Source organism: Dermacentor variabilis, chromosome 8 (assembly GCF_050947875.1).
Source record: "Dermacentor variabilis isolate Ectoservices chromosome 8, ASM5094787v1, whole genome shotgun sequence".
In the NCBI taxonomy this organism is placed as follows: Eukaryota; Metazoa; Arthropoda; class Arachnida; order Ixodida; family Ixodidae; genus Dermacentor; species Dermacentor variabilis.
The window spans coordinates 64,141,587-64,161,503 of NC_134575.1; the positions used below are offsets into that span (position 1 = coordinate 64,141,587).

Below are 19,917 nucleotides of genomic sequence, written 5' to 3' on the forward strand. Positions count from 1 at the left end.
AAAGGTAATCGTTTAACAAACAACCACACGCACTGGCACTTTTTCTCAACCTTAACAAGACGTTCTTCCCTTGCATGAGGATAAAATGCCATATAATAACTAACAATTGAAGGAAACAATGCGTTTTACACAGTTTACTGTATATATATATATAGTGAACTTTTCATTGCGTAAGCATCACAGACTCTTTAAAGCAGGGGTAATGTCTTTTTTCCTGTGTTGTAAAGTAAGTATACCTTTCCTAAAATTGATACTACTCTTTTGTCAACTTCTTCCTCCTGAACAATTAAAAGTACATTTTCCGAAAGTGACCTGCAATGATCGAGAAAAGAACGTTTGTGAAGCCAATGTTTCGACAAGGGGGCTTGTCTTTGGATAGAGTGAATAGAATTCCCTTCGTCGCAACGTTAGTTTCAGCGACATTCCTTGAGCCCTGCTCTACGCCTTTTATTAACGCGAAGACTCCCCCTTCCTGTGAAACACTTTCTGTTTTAGATTTGTCTGAGACTGAACATTTATAAGCCGTGTCATCAGTGGCAGTTAGTATTTAGCGAATATGAATGACGCACACATGCACTATTTATTCCGTCAGGAGTTTCTTGCATTTGATATATAATGTATTAAATGAACATCTTTGTGCAGCTAAAATTATCAACAACCTTCCATGTCACAGATACGGGGAACGTCTTCAGGAACAATTAAAACATCACATGCTAAAAATCAGATCAAAGACATAAGGCACAACAAATGACCACTTGAGAAAGAAGGAGATAATCTGATACTGGTATTTTCAAGCTATAAAGACGTTCGAGAAGATAATGGTGCTGTTGAGCTTGGGTTCATCCCAACGAGGACAGTTCTGTCCAACTCTGTGAAGCAGAAATTTATTTAGCGCCTGCTTTGTGCACGGTGCCTTTTTCCTCTTTCTTTTTGGACTGATATGTTCAGTTTCTGTTATGAATCAACTCGCCTAAGGAATTAACTTCCTTTAATAAATTTTTGTCCTTTCAGGATAATAGGCGTATTCTTGTGCTTAATGTAACAATTTTCTTTCAATACAACACGAGACAAAAATTATCCTGTTTAAAAAACTTCTGTTGTGCAAGTAAACATTAGACTGTGATCCTAGGCTCTAGGCTGATTACTTGGTAGTTGAGCTAAAGTCAAGCTGAAATGCACGTTCGGTTCGGTACATACAGGTCTTCCATGCAGGCTATTCTTGAAAAAGTTTTTTTATGTGTGACTCGTCGTGTTGAACCGACCATAGCGTTGATCCAGAAGCGGTTCCGGCACAGCTAGTACTCGTGCAATATTACGTAGCTCTCTTCTTTTCACCGGCGTCGGCATTAAGGCAGGAGTGATCTCTCCTGCTGCACCTATAGATAATCTGCTCCTGCGCGGCATCATCTATATAAGGCAAGCGCTTTGCTCCTTCCCCAGCCTGTTCAGCGTGTGGTCTGGTATAAACTATTAAGCACAGGTTCTGCTTCAGCCCTACCTACTTCAAAAAGTGGGTTTTTACTCCACATTCTTTCGAACCATTAACCATTCTGAGGTCTCGGCGTCGATATCTTTGTTGCCCGGCTGACACCACAGCTCCGCCTTCAAATATATTTCCTTAAGTTTTTGACGAACACGGGGCTAGTGTGTAAATGTAAGTGCGCGCCTACCTGCCGCCGTCAGCAAGAGTGCTGTGAAAGTAATGACGTTCTCTATTCTTTCCTCCTTTTGTCCCCATCGCATTTCCCTAGGTAGCGAGCCGTGGTTCCTAAACGACAGCGAAAAATATCGAAAGTTCAACTTCACAGTCCCTCCCTCGCGGATACGAAATGTGAAGCTTCTGGAAGTAAATGGACACAAAAGTATGCGCATTTTGTATTTAATGAAATACATTTACCAAAGAATGAACGGCGTGCTGACCTATGCTAAAAGAAATATGGAAATGAGTAGGATCAGTAGTTGTATCATTTGCTTGATGTTGGCGTGATGATCACAATTTCTCTGTGATGGCAGGAATTGTGCACTAATGTCTTGCGATGAGGTGATGACAATTATTTCTACGAGCGAACATTAGCACAAAAAACGGATTGAGTTTGCATCCACACTTCCTGAGCACACTAGATGTTTTATTGCAGGGAAGGCATCCATGAGTGTGAATTAGTCAGAAATATTTTCGTGGGAACAGTGGTGTCTCTATGCCCCAATGATGTTAACGAGAAGCAAGTTCCTCTTGCCGTGTTTTGTTCATGCACTTCTAAGCTGCCTGATGACATCCTGCCTGATGATATTTCGAAATTTACGACGCTGGACCTACAAAGAGAAGAACAGTAGTACCTGATGAATATTCGAACCTTGCAAAGTTACAATGTTCATATATATATATATATATATATATATATGAGAGATAAGTAGTCGGATTTACCATTAATTAGAGTATTTATGAAAGAATTGTGCATGCGATAGGTCTAGTAAGCCTATCTGAAAACGTTTATACATGTGTTACGCGCGGCTCCAGCTACTTTACCCTACTATAAGCGCTAGACTATTGTAGTTAAGAAGTAGTGTCAACAAGTGCACATGTTATTTTTTTGTTGATATTCTGTGTGCTTCGCCGCTACTAGATTCAAATCAGGGGTATCGATTGTGGAGGGTTATCTCATTGACATTATAAATTACAGAATACAGTGGTTTTTCCAGCAACGTGAGAGACCTCTTAAAACCTAAGCTGTGCGTTGGGGCTTAGGATATGTTAAAGGGACACTAAAGGTTACCAGAAAGTCAAGTTAAAGTGTTAGAGCAATGTTCTAGAACGTCTAAGGCGTCAATCTAATCGCGAACAGAGCTTTAGTAACCGAGAAATTGAGGTAAATGCATGACACTATTTGAGACCCCCCAGCGACATTCCGGTACTAGCCCGATGATGAAAGCACTCGTCATAATTTGTGTTACTAATACTCAACTACTCGTATTAAAATATCATTTCATTCGATTATAAGACGGAAGAAAATGCTACTTGTCTACGTCTATTCGATTGTAAGAAAAAATAACGTCTTGACGTTACCCTTCTGTAGTAGGGGTGGTCGAAAGGTTTAGTTTTCATTCGACTCTGCGCGCTCGACTCTGCGCCGCGCACGCTTTGGAGTTTCAGTAGTTTCGTTATCGCGTCGTGCTGTGCGGGTTCTGCTGGCTCGCGAAACTCTCATTTGGAAGAAGCAGTGAGAATGCCACGTCCTTGTGGTGTCGTGGGAAGCCCTCGTTGCTTTCCCGCTCCGGATAGCCGGTGTCGAGGCCGCGTCGTAGTACGCAACGACGCCGGCAGCGCGAGCCCTCAGCAGCAGGTCGCGCTCGTCAGTGCTCAAATCGCTGAAGTTGAGCCCAGCATCGCGAGCCAATCTGTCGTTGTCAGGGTCCATTGTGACTGACGAGCGTCGAAGTTTGCGTCATAGAATAAAGTACCAGCTTATGGTCGCGCGTTTCTCCTTCCGCTAGCCACCATACTCCCGCTTTCGCTCTGCTGTCGGCTCTGTCTTGGCTCTGTTTCTGGCCGCGCGTTTACGTTTTGCGCAGAAAAGCCATTGCGCCGTCTGCGGACGCCGTTCTACTCACCGATGGCGCAACGTCACTATGAGACCATGATGTCAGTACTCCTCGATCGGAGAGCGGGCGATTTGAACTGCGCTAGAGGCACGTGGACGCTTCAGAACGCATTTTTTCTTAAAATAAGTCTCTCCTTGGCACGAAACAAGCGTTTCGAGGTTTCATGGATGGTATTTCAACAGTCCACGCTCACTTAATAGTAACCTTTAGTGGCCCTTTAAGTAGCGAGTGAACCGTACTCGCATTAACAATTATATACTTGGTGTTTTACGTAATTTGAGCCAAACATTGAAAATGTACAAAAGCCACGTAGCTGGGCTAAACCAAGGTAATTTTTTCTGTTTTTTGGAGATAGAGTATATTTTGCATTCCGCGTAATTAGGTAAATTGTCTTCATTATTTAACAGACTTCTGAATTATTATAAATAAATGAAAACGTGTCATTGAGAAAATTGTAGAGCAACATAAAATAAAACACCCTGTAGAGCGTTATGTTCCTCAATACGTGCTACATAAAAGTGTTTCTTCTAGCGCAAAAGAAGCCCCCGAATACACGCAAGATTACCGCGCGACTAGCTGCTCGAGGCACTACTGTACAGAAACATAAGTTTGATTCTGTACAGCAACATCGCACTTGTATTTTTTTAATATTTGCTCAATTTAATTGAAACGCCCGGTATATTCAGGTTTACTGGAAGCATTTCGACATAAGATAACGTGCGCAGGGAAATTTTTCAATGGACAAATATAAAGAAATATATGAAGATCAGTCAGCTTACCACAAACGTTTTTCCCTCGCTGTACTTTACAGACGAACAAGAAATGAATTTGCGAAAATGTAAACTTGAGTAGTGTCATGACAACAACAACTGGCTTTGATGATATTACCAGTGCAATAAAGCAGTTTTATGTTTGCTTGCATTCACTCTGTGTGAAACTGCGTCTAAAGCTTGACGTATTGTCTATATTGTGGACAAGCTGAAATATAATAAAGGCAACCAATTTCCGTAAACTGTAGCGGTGTACGTAGCCCTACAATGAAGTGCCGAATTCACCATCCATTTGTTGGCTCTGCGAATAATCCACGAGGCTATCTATAATGTTAACCTGCTGATATTTGTTTGACATGGCTTCTGCAGTTTACGAAATTGAAGTCGAAAATAAGCGCATATGGTGCAGTGCATGCGGTGGCAAATGAAATGTGGCGGAAAATTAATCTCTTTAAGTCCCCACATTTGATTCACCCTTAGGTTGCAATGACAACTATGCAAGCGACTTCTTCTTATTGTCTGGTAGCATTATGGTATTCTTACTCTGCCTGTCAGCCTTGCTCATTAATGCTAAAAATATATATAAATGCGCCCGTGCATTACCAATGAGTCCTTAAGCTAATGCTACCGAGGTAAAGTCTCCTAAGGTAAATATATTCAAGGTCAGTGTTCCTTTGGCACTGCTGTCTCTTTTCTTTCTTCAATTCTTCCAGAGGGAAAAACACGAAATTTCTGTCCATTCATGGTGTTATCTTTAGTGCAAATATTAATCTGCTAAGCGTTTCATACTTACAGGTTGCTTCTGCAAGCATTTGAATAAATTGCTGTGTGCCGAAGGAATTTCCAAACAGGGCTCCCAGAGCTCTCGCAATGTCACACAATAATGTGCGGATGAGCTTATCTGGTGTAGTGGTGAGCAACGTCTCGAGTGTACACTGTAAAGATTTAAAAAATATATATACGTGTATGTACCACCAGTTGAACGTGCGGCTTAATTTTTACATCTACATTGGAACTAAAAATAGGCTCTAAACATGAGCGCATGGGTGAGGAATGTCAGTGCCTGGCTCACTCTCCAGCTAAGGGTTCTTTTTGATGTTGCGAAAATTCTTCCGCACAACTTCGATCTGTATTCACTTGTATACTACAAATGCACAACTTTATATTATAGCAGAAACCTATGAAAAAGTAGCACAAGGTGTGCCACTTTCTCTAGTGTTACTCGCAAATTGCGTGTAACATTCATTTCATCTAAGGGTGTCTCGTGCTATGGTTTCAGTTGGATGAACTTACATGAGCTGATCTTGAGCTTGAAGTATTTAGGTAGCACTATCTCTTTTTTTTCTTCACATGTCTCACCAAAGAGCAAAAAATTTGTCCGCTTGTAAAACGTGTAAATACAGCAAGCTCGGACAAACATTTCTGCTCAAACTTTTTTATGTACCACTCATGCTCAGGGAGAAAAAAATTGTTTGCTGCGATGTCGTAACCCATATAGACGTTCCACCGATGTATAATGTGTCTGTTAGATCCCACAAACATTTATAATACTTATCTTCACGTCTGCGGTCGTAAGCACCACCCCGTTGGAGCTAACAAGTTGGTGAAACGTACGTTAGAAAATGTTATGCTTAACATCTAAAATATATTAGGCAGTGTAAAGTGTTTAAGCATTCAATTACTTTCACCTGAGCTCGAATTGTCGCGCTGAAATTATTTCCTTCATCCGTGTTGTGTGCATTCGGAAACATTTTGAATCCTAAAAAAAGCAGTGCTGTCAACTGTGAGAAAATTTCAATGCTATCTTAAACTTCTCTGAACTTTATTGAGATTGGTAGACATTGAAGGTGGCTAAACGTCTCGGTTGGATTACAGAACAGTAGAAATGGCTTAGACTACCATTAGGACTGTTTTAAATGTGCACACTTGAGAATAGATGCAACTCGTAGAACTCTTTTCACATGCTCCTATTCACAACGTATTCAGACGACGCCATATCCACTCTTTACAGGAACGATCGTATGAACCGAGTGCCACGTAATTATTATCCTCGCGACGTGTCGCTAGTACTGAGGCACCGCCTACGCGAATAATAATTAATAAGTCGTTAATAATAAGTCGTTATTGCAGCATGAAAGACACGTTTCTGCAAGGCTGTGCCTGGCTCCTTAGTCAATAACATCGAAGCAATATGGAATAGCATATGAAACCATAATAAAATGGCCTTGACAACTGCTGCCTACCACGTATAGTTTTCTAAGCCCTAGTTTCCAAGGAACGTGACAATTACAACAAAGATAGGAGCAATAAGCAAATCATGTTTAATGATGCCCGGCTCAATTAAGGATGTCCTCGGTTCGAAACTGTTTTGTACATTTCTTCGAGACAAGGAACCTTTAATGTAGCACCCATTTTCTATTTCATAATTTGAGCCTCGTATTGCAGAAACGATATTCTAAATAAAAGAAAATTAGAACTTGTTCACATTGATTTTTCCTCTAGTGTAACATTCACTATGCAAAAAAAAAAGGTGAGGCGTGCAGACAGGACACAAGAGAAGAGAAGTGGACAACACGAACGCTTCTATCCAATTCTCTTGTGCCCTGTCTGCACGCCTCACCTTTTTTGCACAATGAATACTTACCAACTAGCTGAACTCTTTGTCGTTGTAAGCTTTACAATAGTATATCGTTGGCTTGGCGGCTTTGCCACTGCGCAGGCCACTAATCCTTTCGTCTTCGTAATGCAGGTGCTCGGACCATTCATCGCGTGTCTTTTCCTTCCTGGACTGGCGACTACGCCACTGACTGCACCTTCATCTTTACCAACCCATCTCAGCGTGGATGTAACAGGCGCCCGTCAACGAACCACTGCCATCGCTTCACCCGTCTTTGGAACGACACACTCGTCCTTGGATTACCTGTCCCTCGCAGCAGAATGGGAAGCGCCATCGCATTCAGCATCACTACTAGGACCAGCTATAAAACAGGAGCAGCCACCAGTGGCACTTTGTGGGCTTGGCGGCTTTGCCACTGCGCAGGCCACTAATCCTTTCGTCTTCGTAATGCAGGTGCTCGGACCATTCATCGCGTGTCTTTTCCTTCCTGGACTGGCGACTACGCCACTGACTGCACCTTCATCTTTACCAACCCATCTCAGCGTGGATGTAACAGGCGCCCGTCAACGAACCACTGCCATCGCTTCACCCGTCTTTGGAACGACACACTCGTCCTTGGATTACCTGTCCCTCGCAGCAGAATGGGAAGCGCCATCGCATCCAGCATAACTACTAGGACCAGCTATAAAGCAGGAGCAGCCACCAGTGGCACTTTGTGGGCTTGGCGGCTTTGCCACTGCGCAGGCCACTAATCCTTTCGTCTTCGTAATGCAGGCTGGTAAACGTTTCAGCCTCTTTGCCAAAAAGTCTAACAACTACTTCTTAGTACAGCTGCCAAGCCCACAGTGCCTTAACGCTGTTCTTGCTGATTGTTTTCATCTCGTTCTTTCGCTGTTACTCCTACTTTCCGGTGATATTGAAACTAACCCCGGTCCGGATAATGCAGCTATCCTCGCAGTGCTAAAGAAGATATCTACTGGCCAGTCCAAGCTTATTTCTGAAGTTCAAGATCTAAAATCTCAGTTATTAGCGACAGACAGAAATGTATCTGACCTCGGCAAACGTATGGCCGAACTTGAGAGCCACTACGAAAGCCTTGTAACACTTAAAACAGACACAGAAGTTCTCCGCGCCGACACAACTAAAGCTACTCGCTTAATTTCAAAACTAGAGGCACGTTTTGATGATGCGGAAAACCGAACGCGACGGAACAACTTAGTATTCTACGGACTCCCTGAAACTACACCTGAATCGTACGCACAATCAGAACAACTTATCATTAAACATTGCCGCGAACATTTAGATATACACATCGACACAAAAGAGATAGAGCGCGCCCATCGTCTCGGACGTCATTCGAACGACAAACCCCGTCCAATAATAACAAAATTCACATTTTTCAAAACAAAAGAAACTGTCCTGTCGAGCGCCCGGAAACTAAAAGGTACCAGTTATAGTATTGGCGAAGATTTTTCTCGTGCAGTTCGAATTGCTCGCAGCCAGCTCGTTGCATTTGCCAGAAAGCAATCTGCCCCATTTAATCTGCGCTACAAAACCCTGCACATCGGACCGAAGCGCTATGTGTTTGATAGCGTATCTGAAACTGTAAGAGAAGTGTTATAGCAATCGTCCGCCCGAAAAAATGTGATTACCCGCCCCCAAACCATGCCAAGAAATAATCTTTCATTGTCTGTCATATTCACAAATATTCGCAGTTTCCTACCTAAGCGTGAACTCGTGTCTAACATCATGATTTCTTCAAACAGCAGCATACTTATACTAGCCGAAACATGGCTTACCCCCGATGTCACTGATACAGAAGTACTTGCCGACTTGGCAGGTTTCGAAGTTTTTAGAAATGACCGCAGATGCACTCGAGGGGGCGGTGTCTTGATTGCTGTGGGCCCTAATTTATCGTGCACACCATTAGACATCGTCTCTGATCTGGAAATGTTATGGTTAATTTTTCGCTCACCGGCGCAATCCGTTTTGCTTGGTGTTTGCTACAGGGCACCGCATACTTCACCTAACTTTGCAAGTGAGCTGAACAGTATTCTGAGTGATCTCGGTACTGCACATCCAAATTCACATATATTGCTATTCGGAGATTTCAATTATCCCGGTATCGACTGGCAGAAACTAGCTCCCTCAGGTGCGAACCACAGAGAATTAAAGGATTTTATAGAAGTATGTTTGAATGCTAATCTCACTCAGTTAGTAAGGGAACCAACGCGTGTTGCTGGCGTCAGTGCTAATATCTTGGATCTTATACTAACTACGAATCCTGAGAGCTTATCACATATAACTTACCTGCAAGAAATTAGTGATCACAAAGTTATCCACGCCGAGTTTTCGTTCTGCCTTGAACGGCGCGAAAAATGTAAGAAAACAATCCTTCTATATGAGAAAGGTAACTATGACGCAATTAACTACGAGCTTAGAAATTTTTTCCCGTTATTTGAAGCCCAATTTTACAGCATGCCTCTCCAGGAGAGCTGGGAGGTATTCAAATCCAAAATACAGGACTTGGCCAACAAATTCATTCCTAAAATTACTTTCCGTGAAAATCGCCAAAAGCCATGGTACACTAAGGCACTTAAAACATTAGAAGGCAGAAAAAAGCGCTTCTTTCGTGCTGCTAAGGCAAGAGCCTCGTCTATTGCGTGGCAGCAGTACTATACTGCCGAGAATGCCTACCTGATTGCTGTGAGAAATGCTAAGTTCAAATTTTTCAACAACAATTTGACAAAATTGTTAAATGATAACCCGAGAAAATTTTGGAAGGTCATCAACCCTATCGAATCGCCCGCTACCACTCTGACCAACGAATTGGGAGAAACCTTCGGGGACCTAGAATGCGCTAACACCTTCAACATTGCTTTTAGCACAGTTTTCACAAAAGAACCCAGCACATCTCTGCTTACGACACCAGCTAAAACTCTGTCTACTATGCCTGCTATCACAATAACTCATGATGGAATTTTATCTTTGTTAGATAACATTAAGCTTTCTTCATCGACAGGCGTTGACGAAATCAATTCCAAGCTGTTAAGGAACACCAGACATACCATTACTGCGTATCTGTGTATTTTGTTTTCACATTCACTCTCTGTAGGTCACTTGCCAAATGATTGGAAAGTGGGGAAGGTTGTTCCTGTCTACAAATCTGGTAAAAAAGATTCCCCGCTAAATTACCGCCCCATATCATTAACAAGCGTCCCGTGCAAAATCATGGAGCATGTCATTTATTCTAATATCATGGCATTTCTCGATAAAAATAACTTTTTTCATCCATCTCAGCATGGCTTTCGAAAGGGCTTCTCATGCGAGACCCAACTGGCCATTTTCATTCATGACTTGCATGTTAACCTCGACACCAACATACTAACTGATGCCATTTTCTTAGATTACGCAAAAGCGTTTGATAAAGTGCCGCATCAACGATTACTTTTAAAACTAAACCAGTTAAACCTGGACCACAACATTCTGATTTGGATCAAGGAATTCTTGTCTAACCGGTCCCAACACGTCCTTGTTAATAATCATACCTCTGACCCTGTTCCTGTAACATCTGGTGTACCCCAAGGTTCTGTTGTCGGTCCTCTCCTATTTCTAATATATATTAACGACTTGCCTCAACACTTATCTTGCCAAATCCGTATGTTTGCTGACGACTGTGTAATTTACCGATCAGTTTCTAATCATTGCGACGCAGCAAAACTTCAGCATGATCTAGACCGTGTCCAGGAATGGTGCGACCGCTGGCTAATGACCCTTAATCCGACTAAATGTAAACTTCTTTCCATTACTCGCCAAAAGCACCCCGTTACATTCCCGTACATAATTGCTAACGAACCTATACAAGCAGTAACATCGTTCAAATACTTAGGCGTTACTTTGTCCAATGATCTCTCATGGCATGCACATACTACATACATCATATCATCGGCAAATAGAACTCTCGGTTTTCTGAAACGTCACCTTCGTAACGCTCCCCAACACGTTAAATTACTAGCCTATAAGTCACTTATCCGTTCAAAACTTGAGTATGCGTCAGCCATATGGTCCCCACATCAAGCATGCATCGTAGATGACCTTGAAGCGGTACAAAATCGTGCCGCCAGATTCATTCACTCATCTTATTCTCACGAAATCAGTGTTACCGCCCTCAAAGCGGAATCTGGGCTGCAAGCTTTATCCCTCCGCCGACGCATAGCAACACTTTGTCTATTCTATAAGCTTTATCATTCATCACTTAACAGTGCCCCTTACATAACACCACCCACATACATATCTCCTCGCACTGGTCACCAACTGCAAGTTTCCCGTACACGTATGAGAACTGTTAATTTTTCAGCATCTTTTTTTCCTCGTGCAGCCAAAGACTGGAACAGCCTTCCTCGCAATATCGTCGTTCTCACCTGTCCATCATCTTTTTCTGCCAATGTGACTGAGTACCTGTCGTCACAAATTTGAGTGTTTTATTTTTTATGTACACCCACCCCTTATGTAATACCCCCTAGTGGGGTCTTTAAGGTAAATAAATGAAATGAAATGAAATGAAACACCTCTGAAATTTGAGACTTAATTTAGAATTTATATAGGTCAAAAGTTTCTAGAATTTACTGCGAGAGTAGAATCTTCCAGCTACTGTCATATCAAGGCTGTAGCTGTAAGGCTCCCTCCAATCCGATTTTATACTGCGCCAATATCAGTTTCCTTTTCTTGCAGAACATACTGGAAAACAACACTTCGGGTACATACTTTAGTAGTTCCCGCTGCCCTCCAAAGAGTTTGCTTTTAAACGGGTTGCCAATAAGTAAGTTTGCGGGGTCGTCCATGAGGCCTACATAACTTGACAAGCGCCGGCAATGACTCAGGACGATGAACCCGGATGTCTTGTATAGCATATTATCATATTTTCTCTAACTTCTAGAAATCATACATGTATTTATTATGCGACGTTAGTCGACGGTAATGCTGCGGGCCTTCTGTCTCCTGCTTTTTTCCTTTTTCTTTTTGGAAAACAAGTTTGCCGCTAGGGAAAAGGAAAACTAGCTCGTGGATGTGAGATCCTGCTGTTACCGTAGTACATGAATCGAGATTCAGACGCATGTCTTGGCATTTCCCGATTAGCCCAGAAGCGTGTGAGATTAATTTCTCTTCGCTGCGTTATGAAATGGACCCATGTGTATTTCGTCTTGAGTAAGAAATATTTTGGCCGAGAGAGGTCAAATGATATTATTAGACGCAGTTGATTTTTGCCGTGAGTAGCTTCTGAACGTTGAATTTTATCACTTGATTTCATTTTTTATTTCCATCCTTAGCAAGAAAAGATACGTAAGTTGGCAACAGTATAATGTAACATCAAGCAAAGTTATTCGAAGAAATTCCCTAAAAGAGCCATAGTTGAAAGGATGTTTGCTTCTACTTACCCCGAGGGTCGAGAGAAGTGACGTTATAATTGACATCTGTAAATAATATTTAATTGTTACATTTAGGAAAGAATTGTTGTGGACCGTCAAGTAAACGCAACCATTATTTCTTTTTTATAATTTCAGACTTCAGTTCCACCAGAAGCTCGAGGCACTTTTTTTGTGAATGAGTGAATGAAAAATTATAGTGTATAATTTATTAGCCATTTTTTTTCACCTATCAAATTGTTAGCACTGCCCAGGCATTCACTAAACATTCGCGGAATGTGCAGTGATCTCGGAATTAAACCACCCTAATCTGTGCTTGAAGAGATCTAGACCAAAAACTTAGGTCCGGCATACGCCGAAAAACACTCCTTGTCTTCGTGCTGCCCATTCGGCCTACAGGCATGTGCATCAACATCGCAGAAGATGATTTCACAAGATGACCTTTTATTCCTTGCTAAAATCGACTGAATTGAGTCAACATGTCGGTTACTTACGTCGACTGTCTCTCCATTCTCGCAAAACTTCAGTGTATTGTCCATGCACTACAGGGAAAACAACATAAAACTATTATAACGTATCTGTAATCCTAGAAATGCGTTAGCACTTCTTATGAGAAATAGATTCGAGGAATTTCACAGATATTCAAATGTCGAGCACGTGTATTCCGAATACTTCTTAGAAAAAGAAGAATTCTGTTTACATTTCAATTTCAACCATATTACTAAGACATGTTTTGCGTTTACATTTTGTCGGGCTTTCCGTGACTATTATTTGAGGGCAAATGAGACATCCACCCATTCGCAGCAATTGCTACAAGGAAACCCACGCGGGTCCTTTGAATAAAAAGCCTCGCAGTTGAAGAAAAATTCGCCTTGGTCCAGGACTCAAACCAGGCACCACAGCCTTTCTGGGGCAGCCGCTCTACCATCGGAGCTAACCAGGTGGCTAGCAGATTGTAAGGCGAAGTGAAAATTGTCAACAACTCGAAGCAAAGGCAAGAGTTTAAGCTAGGATTGACGTGGTAGTCCTACGGAAATGCGCAAGGGGGAGATAAGTAATTAATAAAGGGAATATCAGACATCCACCCATTCGTAGCAATTGCTACAAAGGACACCCAAACGCCTTCCTCGAAAGAAAAGCCTCACAATTTAAGGAAAATTCTTCCTTGTCGGAGACTCGAACCCGGGACCACCGCCTTGCCGGTGCAGCCGTTCCACCATCTGAGCTCACCAGGCGGACCCGGACGAATTTTTCTTCAACTAAGAGGCTTTTCTTTCAAGAAACCCGTATGCGTTTCGTTTCTAGCAATTGTTACGAGTGGTGGATGTTTGATTTTCCTTTAATTAATTACTTCTTTCTACCTTGTGGGCTTCCGCAGAACTACTATGTCGACCACCTGCTTTTGCTTCGTGTTGTCGACAAATTTGGCTTCGCCCTGCCACCTGCTAGCCGCCTGGTTAGCGCAGATGGTAGAGCGATTGCCCCGGAAAGACGGTGGTCCCTGGTTCGAGTCCCGGACCAGGATGTATTTTTCTTCAACTGCGAGGCTATTCTTTCAAAGAACCCGTATAGGTTTCCTTTGTAACGATTGCTACGAATGGGTGCATGTCTCATTTGCCCTTAATTATTTACTTCTCTCCACCTTGCGGGTTTCCGCAGAACTAATGCGTCAAACTGTTTCCATGACTATATGCATATATAGAGAATTCTATTCCTCTTGCTAGAGCCAGGTGCCGCTGAGACTGTTTTTCACCCGAATTTCGCCATTACCAGGTATTTATTCTGTGAAGAAAACTGACAGGACATTCTAAACGACAAAGGAAAGGAGGCGTCTATGCCTCATCGCAAGTCTGAATTTTACACACCGAGCATTCGCTAGCCCACAAGTGGACCTTCGACCTGCTCGTCCTCGTTCAACCTTCGTGCACCATTGAGAGCAGTTGTGGACAGCGCACGACGTTTAATATTGGCATAATAAAAGCATGTTTGCCTCACATACGGGATTTATCTTCTAATTGAGAGTGTCAATCGCATTGCACGCGCTTCATTACGCTTATTTCATTTACTGTTCCTTGAGCCTATAGATGGCACAACCTACGCGGGCATACATACAGGGTGCTGAATACTTGACTGCGCGCGTTCAAAAAAGATTTTGCGCTCAGGCTGCACGGTTATTGCTCACATTTTGCAGAACAATCGCATTTTGTTGTCGACATTGCTTAGTTAATGCTTGGCACGATTAGTCTCTGTTTTTAAGACAAAAATGGGAAACTGTGTTCGCCTATCGGAAGAATGGAGCCTGAAAAGCCGACCCTGGCACACATTTCTGTCGCCGCCTACCGGCAGCAGCGGGGAGGAGATTTCAAGATTCTGTTTCGTCTGCTGTCCTGCTGCTGCCGGCAGGCGGCGACACAAGTCTGTGCCAGGGCCGGATTCTTAGACGCCATTTTTCCCATACGCGAAGACATTTTCTCCTTTTTGTCTCAAAAAACAGGCGACTCATCCTACAAAGTGTTATACTGAACGAAGTCGACAACAAAATGCGATCGTTCTGCAAAATTTGAGCAAGAAAAGTATAGCGGTGAGTGCGAAACCCTTTCTGAACATGTACATGTAATATGCAAACACTTAAAGACAAAATTAATGAACGCGATGATGAAATAAGCTAGCTCAATGACCACAGCACTAAGAGTAGCAAACTGTTCACTTCATACATAGGATAAAGAACGAAGCGTTCGACGCGGTCGACGAAAAAAAAAAACATTATAGGTAAAGGCAGGTACTAAGGAAACTACAGAACATGATCGAGACACTTGAAACATGTTATAAAAAGCAAGAAGATAACGTAGGTAATGATAAACAGCTCAGATTTGTTGCCATAGGCATCTATATCTAGACAGGTAGTGCTTTAATTCACATTGTAATGTTGCGCAGTCTGAACACGCGCTCATGTTATCGGATATCTAGTGCTCAGAAGTGAACTGTCGAATTATTTTAAGAGTAAAAAAATAAGCCTATTATTTCTAATGTAGGTGTCGTGGTCATTCCGTGGCATTCAACATTTCTGACAAATATGCCACGTGCAAAACTGAATAGGCAATTTACTCGGTATTCCTGGTGGCCTGAACAAAGATTTTGCAAAAGTGGCACAGTTCCGCAAAAAAGACGAGTTCCTTGGTCGATTTGGTTTATTCATACAGCGTCTATGCCGCGTTATCTTTTCCAGTGAGCCAAGTTCAAATATGCATATTTACAGGTACAAAGATACACCATGGGCCCTATAATGTAAAACTATTCCAATATGTTTCTATTCCAATGTCCTGACGTCAAATTTGCGTAACCACCCACGCAAGCACCGGCAGCTCACCCGCTTGGTTGTCTGAACTGACCAATCAAACGCTCTCCTTGTTCCTAGGAGGTCACTTTTGTTTGCTTGAAAAGCGAATAACATTGCCTACACTGAGCGGCTTGTCGTATCTAATTGGCTGACAAAAGGCGAGGAGAAAGCTCAAGTGGGGAGGGATTCACTGGGGCAGAGCCAGTGCACTGAAAATCGATAACCAGAGGAAAAGGGTGGTGCCGGCGTCTGCGATTGGTCGGCTTTCCCTTACTTAGCTTGTGGTGGCTGGTCGAGAATTGAGGCGGCATGCAACGGAACCTCAAGAATGACGCTAAAACTGACCCTCAGCAAAGAAGAGTTGGCAGAATGAGATCGTAAAGGTGCCGAAAGGGCTCGAAAACGTTACACGGCCACGCAAGAAGCTTTATTATACGCAAATACACCCATGCTCCCCGGCAGGTGCGAGTAGCCAGCGTCTCAGCGATTGGCGGCAGCCATCTTTTATTCCTTTCGGAACGGGGCAGCCAGCGGCTATTACGAAGAAAATTCAGTTTTGTTCGGCATATTAATGCACCTTTATCGTGTACATGTCACTTTGACGCGGTGAGTTTGGGCCGTTTTGTGACGTCGCGTGACAGGAAGGTGAAGTAGGTGCAGCGCGAAAACATTAGCCGAGGGCTAATGGCGAAAAGGGGCCGAATCAGAAATAACCGTTTTTCTTTTTTCTGCCAAATCATGCATAATCAGTGTGTACACATCATATCAGATGGGGAGCTATCGCGGTTTTCGTGACGTCGCGTGACAAACAGGTGAAGTGGGGGTGGTCGAAACAAGTTTTTGACCAATCGTGAAGGACTGATAGGAAAATTGGAATAGTAAAGTTTGGAATAGACTTACGTTATAGCGCCCCATGTAAAGTAAAAAAACTTTATGCCACAAACTTATGCCACAGCATAAACACTTAGACATTTCAAAATTACTTTAAGTGACTCAGGACAACAAGGAACAATGTGCTGCTGTCAATTGGGATGCTCCATATTTGCACACACGAAGCTTCACAAGTCCATCCAAATTTGAAGACCATCTAAGCTTTGTGCAAGAACATGAATCATTTGCAAAAAAATCTATTACTGTACCGTACATTACCGCTCACGAAGAAGCTCCACTGAACTCCTAATTTTCAATAATATCTTCCTAGATATTGACTCGTGTATTACCTTTATCGGGCGACCACTTTTAGCCGCCTAACAAATGTTATCTCACAGCGCGGGACGCGCCTGCATATATCCGAAGTTTCTAGAAAGTTATCGATGCTTCTATCCGCTGTCTGTTGTTGCCGAACCTTATGTTATCTCATTTAATCGCCTGACGCGAATGGTGTGGAACTTTGTGGAAGGCACGCAGGTTCCAATGATTAGTCTGGAACATTCGACGATTGATGTATAAAAGCTGACGCGCTTGACCCGTTGATCAGATTTCTGACGATCGCCGACCGTGTTCGCCACTATCGTTGTGCTATAAGTGTAGCCTGTTTTTGTGGGCACAGGTTCGCCCGATAAAAGTTAGTTTGGTATTGCACCGTATTGCTGCTTTCTTCACCGTCACTGCCACATGACATCTGGTGGAGGTGCTTGTGCATTCATGTACCGAATGCCCCCCCCCCCCCCAAAGCCGCGATCAAAGCCCGAAGCCCGAGGACAGAGCCAACATCGCCCAAGACCAGCGTGCTAGCCGCAGACTACAAGGACTGCCCCCCGAGCACGGACTTCTAACTGAGACGACAAAGAAGATCGTGGTCAACACAACCCCAATGGCTGCAACAGCGTCCCCCGTTTCCTACAACAACCTCGGGACCCACCAACCTTCCATGGAGCAGCGACTGAAGATCCGGAATCATGGCTGGAGACCTACGAACGAATGGCGGCATTCAACAACTGGGACTCCGACGACAAGCTGCGGCATGTCTACTTCGCCTTAGAAGACGCCGCGAGAACGTGGTTTCAAAACAGGGAGTCGACCTTGACAACGTAGGACCTGTTCCGTAGCGGCTTCCTGCGCACCTTTACAAGCGTCGTGCGCAAGGAAAGGGCCCAAGCTATGCTGGACGCCCGAATGCAGCTACCAAACGAGAACGTTGCCATCTTTACGGAAGAAATGAGCCGTTTGTTCCGCCACGCCAACCCGGATATGGCCGAGGAGAAGAAAGTCCGCCTACTGATGCGTGGAGTAAAGGAGCAACTTTTCGCCGGAATGGTAAGAAGCCCACCGAAGACCGTCGAAGAGTTTCTTCGTGAGGCGACGAACATTGAGAAGACACTCGAGATCCGAAACCCGGCGATTCGATCGCCACACGAACTCTACAAACTACGCCGGGGTTCAATCACTGGCTACCGACGATCTACGCGAGACTATCAGAGCGGTCGCACGGGAGGAGCTGCAGAAGTTCTACCTAAAGTCGCAGTCCCAAGTGGATCCAATCGCTGAAATCGTCAAAGAAGAGGTTCAGCGATCGCTTGGAGTACCTGAGGTGCAACCACTATCACCGCGACATCAGCCGGAAGCGATGACCTACGCCGCCGTCGCCCGCCGTCAAGGTCCGCCTCCGCGACAATGCCAGGGCCCTGTAACGCCGCAATTTCGTCGTACACCACCGCCGCCGACAGCACGCCCACCCATCGCCCAGCGCTGCTACGCGAGGAAGACGGACATTTGGCGAGCCCCCGACCACCACCCGCTCTGCTACCACTGCGGAGAAGCCGACCATGTGTACCGCCGATGCCCATACCGGGAGATGGGACTCCGAGGGTTCGCCATTAACGCGCCGCGACCACAGATTGGCGAACGACCTCGCGATATCGCCGACTACTTCGCCGCTACTAAGTGGAGCCAACGACGACCGTCCCGTTCGCCGTCACCTGGCCGCTACTTATCACCGCTGCGCCGACCATACACCGGCCCAGCCCGGGGCCGCTCTGCGAGTCCATATCCGGAAAAATAAAAGCTGCAACCGATGGAGGTGCGGTTGCTGTTCGTCGAACTGACGAAGATCCTCCGCCGCCGACGAAGACGACGAAGAGACCATCTCGACGACCTAATTACGATACGCCATCGTCCCGACGAAGTCAGGAAGCCAAGACTACACCGACGAAAGACGACTTCGCGACACCACGTTCCAGCTTCAGTTCAACATGACGTAGCCGTGATCCGACGCCAAGACCTAACTGTAACGCAAGAGAAAGAACCACCGACCTCGACGTGCTTATCGACGGCCACGCAATCACCGCCTTAGTAGACACAGGAGCCGATTACTCCGTCATGAGTGGACCCATCGCCGCCCAGTTGAGGAAAGTTACGACTGCATGGGAAGGCCCTCATATTCGGACCGCTGGAGGACACCTGATTACGCCGACTGGGATCTGCACGGCACGAATGACCGTTAATGACCGGACTTACCCTGCCATCTTCGTTATCCTCCAACCGTGTTCACGAGACGTCTTTCTCGGCATGGACTTCCTGAATCAACATGGCGCAGTCATCGACCTGAAGTCGAAATCGATAACGCTGTCGCAAGATCAAGCGATACCGCCGGAGAGATGTCGTAGTCACCACGCGTTGAGTGTGCTCGAAGATCAAGTGAGCATCCCGCCGTGCTCCAGCATTATTATTTCCGTCGGCACCAAAACACCCGCCGACGTAGAAGGCGTCATCGAGGGCGACCAACATATACTGCTCGACCGTGAAATTTGCGTCGTAAGAGGGATCGCTCGACTCCACGGAGGGCAAGTGGAAGTTATGCTAACCAACTTCAGCCAAGAGTTCAAGCACATCAACAAGGGCACAACAATCGCATACATCGAGGAAATTGTGGAAACCAGCAATGCCTTTGTCCTCTCGTATTCAGCCGCATCTACCCCGATGAGCATAGTCCCCGAACCAGATTTCGACGTGAATCCAAGTCTTCCTATGAGTAAGCATCAACAGATCAGAAGTCTTCTCCGACGTTACAAAGACTGCTTTTCGACGTTATAGAGGATTCGACAAACACCAGTTGCAAAGCATCGCATAATAACCGAAGAGTGCGCTCGACCACTCCGCCAAAGCCCTTACCGAGGTTCGACGCGAGAACGTAATGCTATTAGGCAACAAGTCGACGAATTGCTCCGCGAAGAA

General features: G+C 44.4%; 1 protein-coding gene across 1 annotated transcript in view; it reads right to left on the reverse strand.

Moving 5' to 3' along the window:
- Nucleotides 1–1,925: 1,925 nt before the first annotated feature.
- The window catches only part of LOC142591418 (uncharacterized), a 35,416-nt gene continuing 17,424 nt past the window's right edge, over nucleotides 1,926–19,917 (reverse strand). Inside the window, exons 7-10 of the mRNA XM_075703745.1 lie at nucleotides 12,902–12,949; nucleotides 12,420–12,455; nucleotides 5,161–5,302; nucleotides 1,926–2,310 (exon numbers count right to left, since the gene is read on the reverse strand). Coding sequence (XP_075559860.1) covers nucleotides 2,297–2,310; nucleotides 5,161–5,302; nucleotides 12,420–12,455; nucleotides 12,902–12,949 — 240 coding nt within the window. The 3' untranslated portion in view covers nucleotides 1,926–2,296. The remainder of the gene's footprint in view (nucleotides 2,311–5,160; nucleotides 5,303–12,419; nucleotides 12,456–12,901; nucleotides 12,950–19,917) is intronic.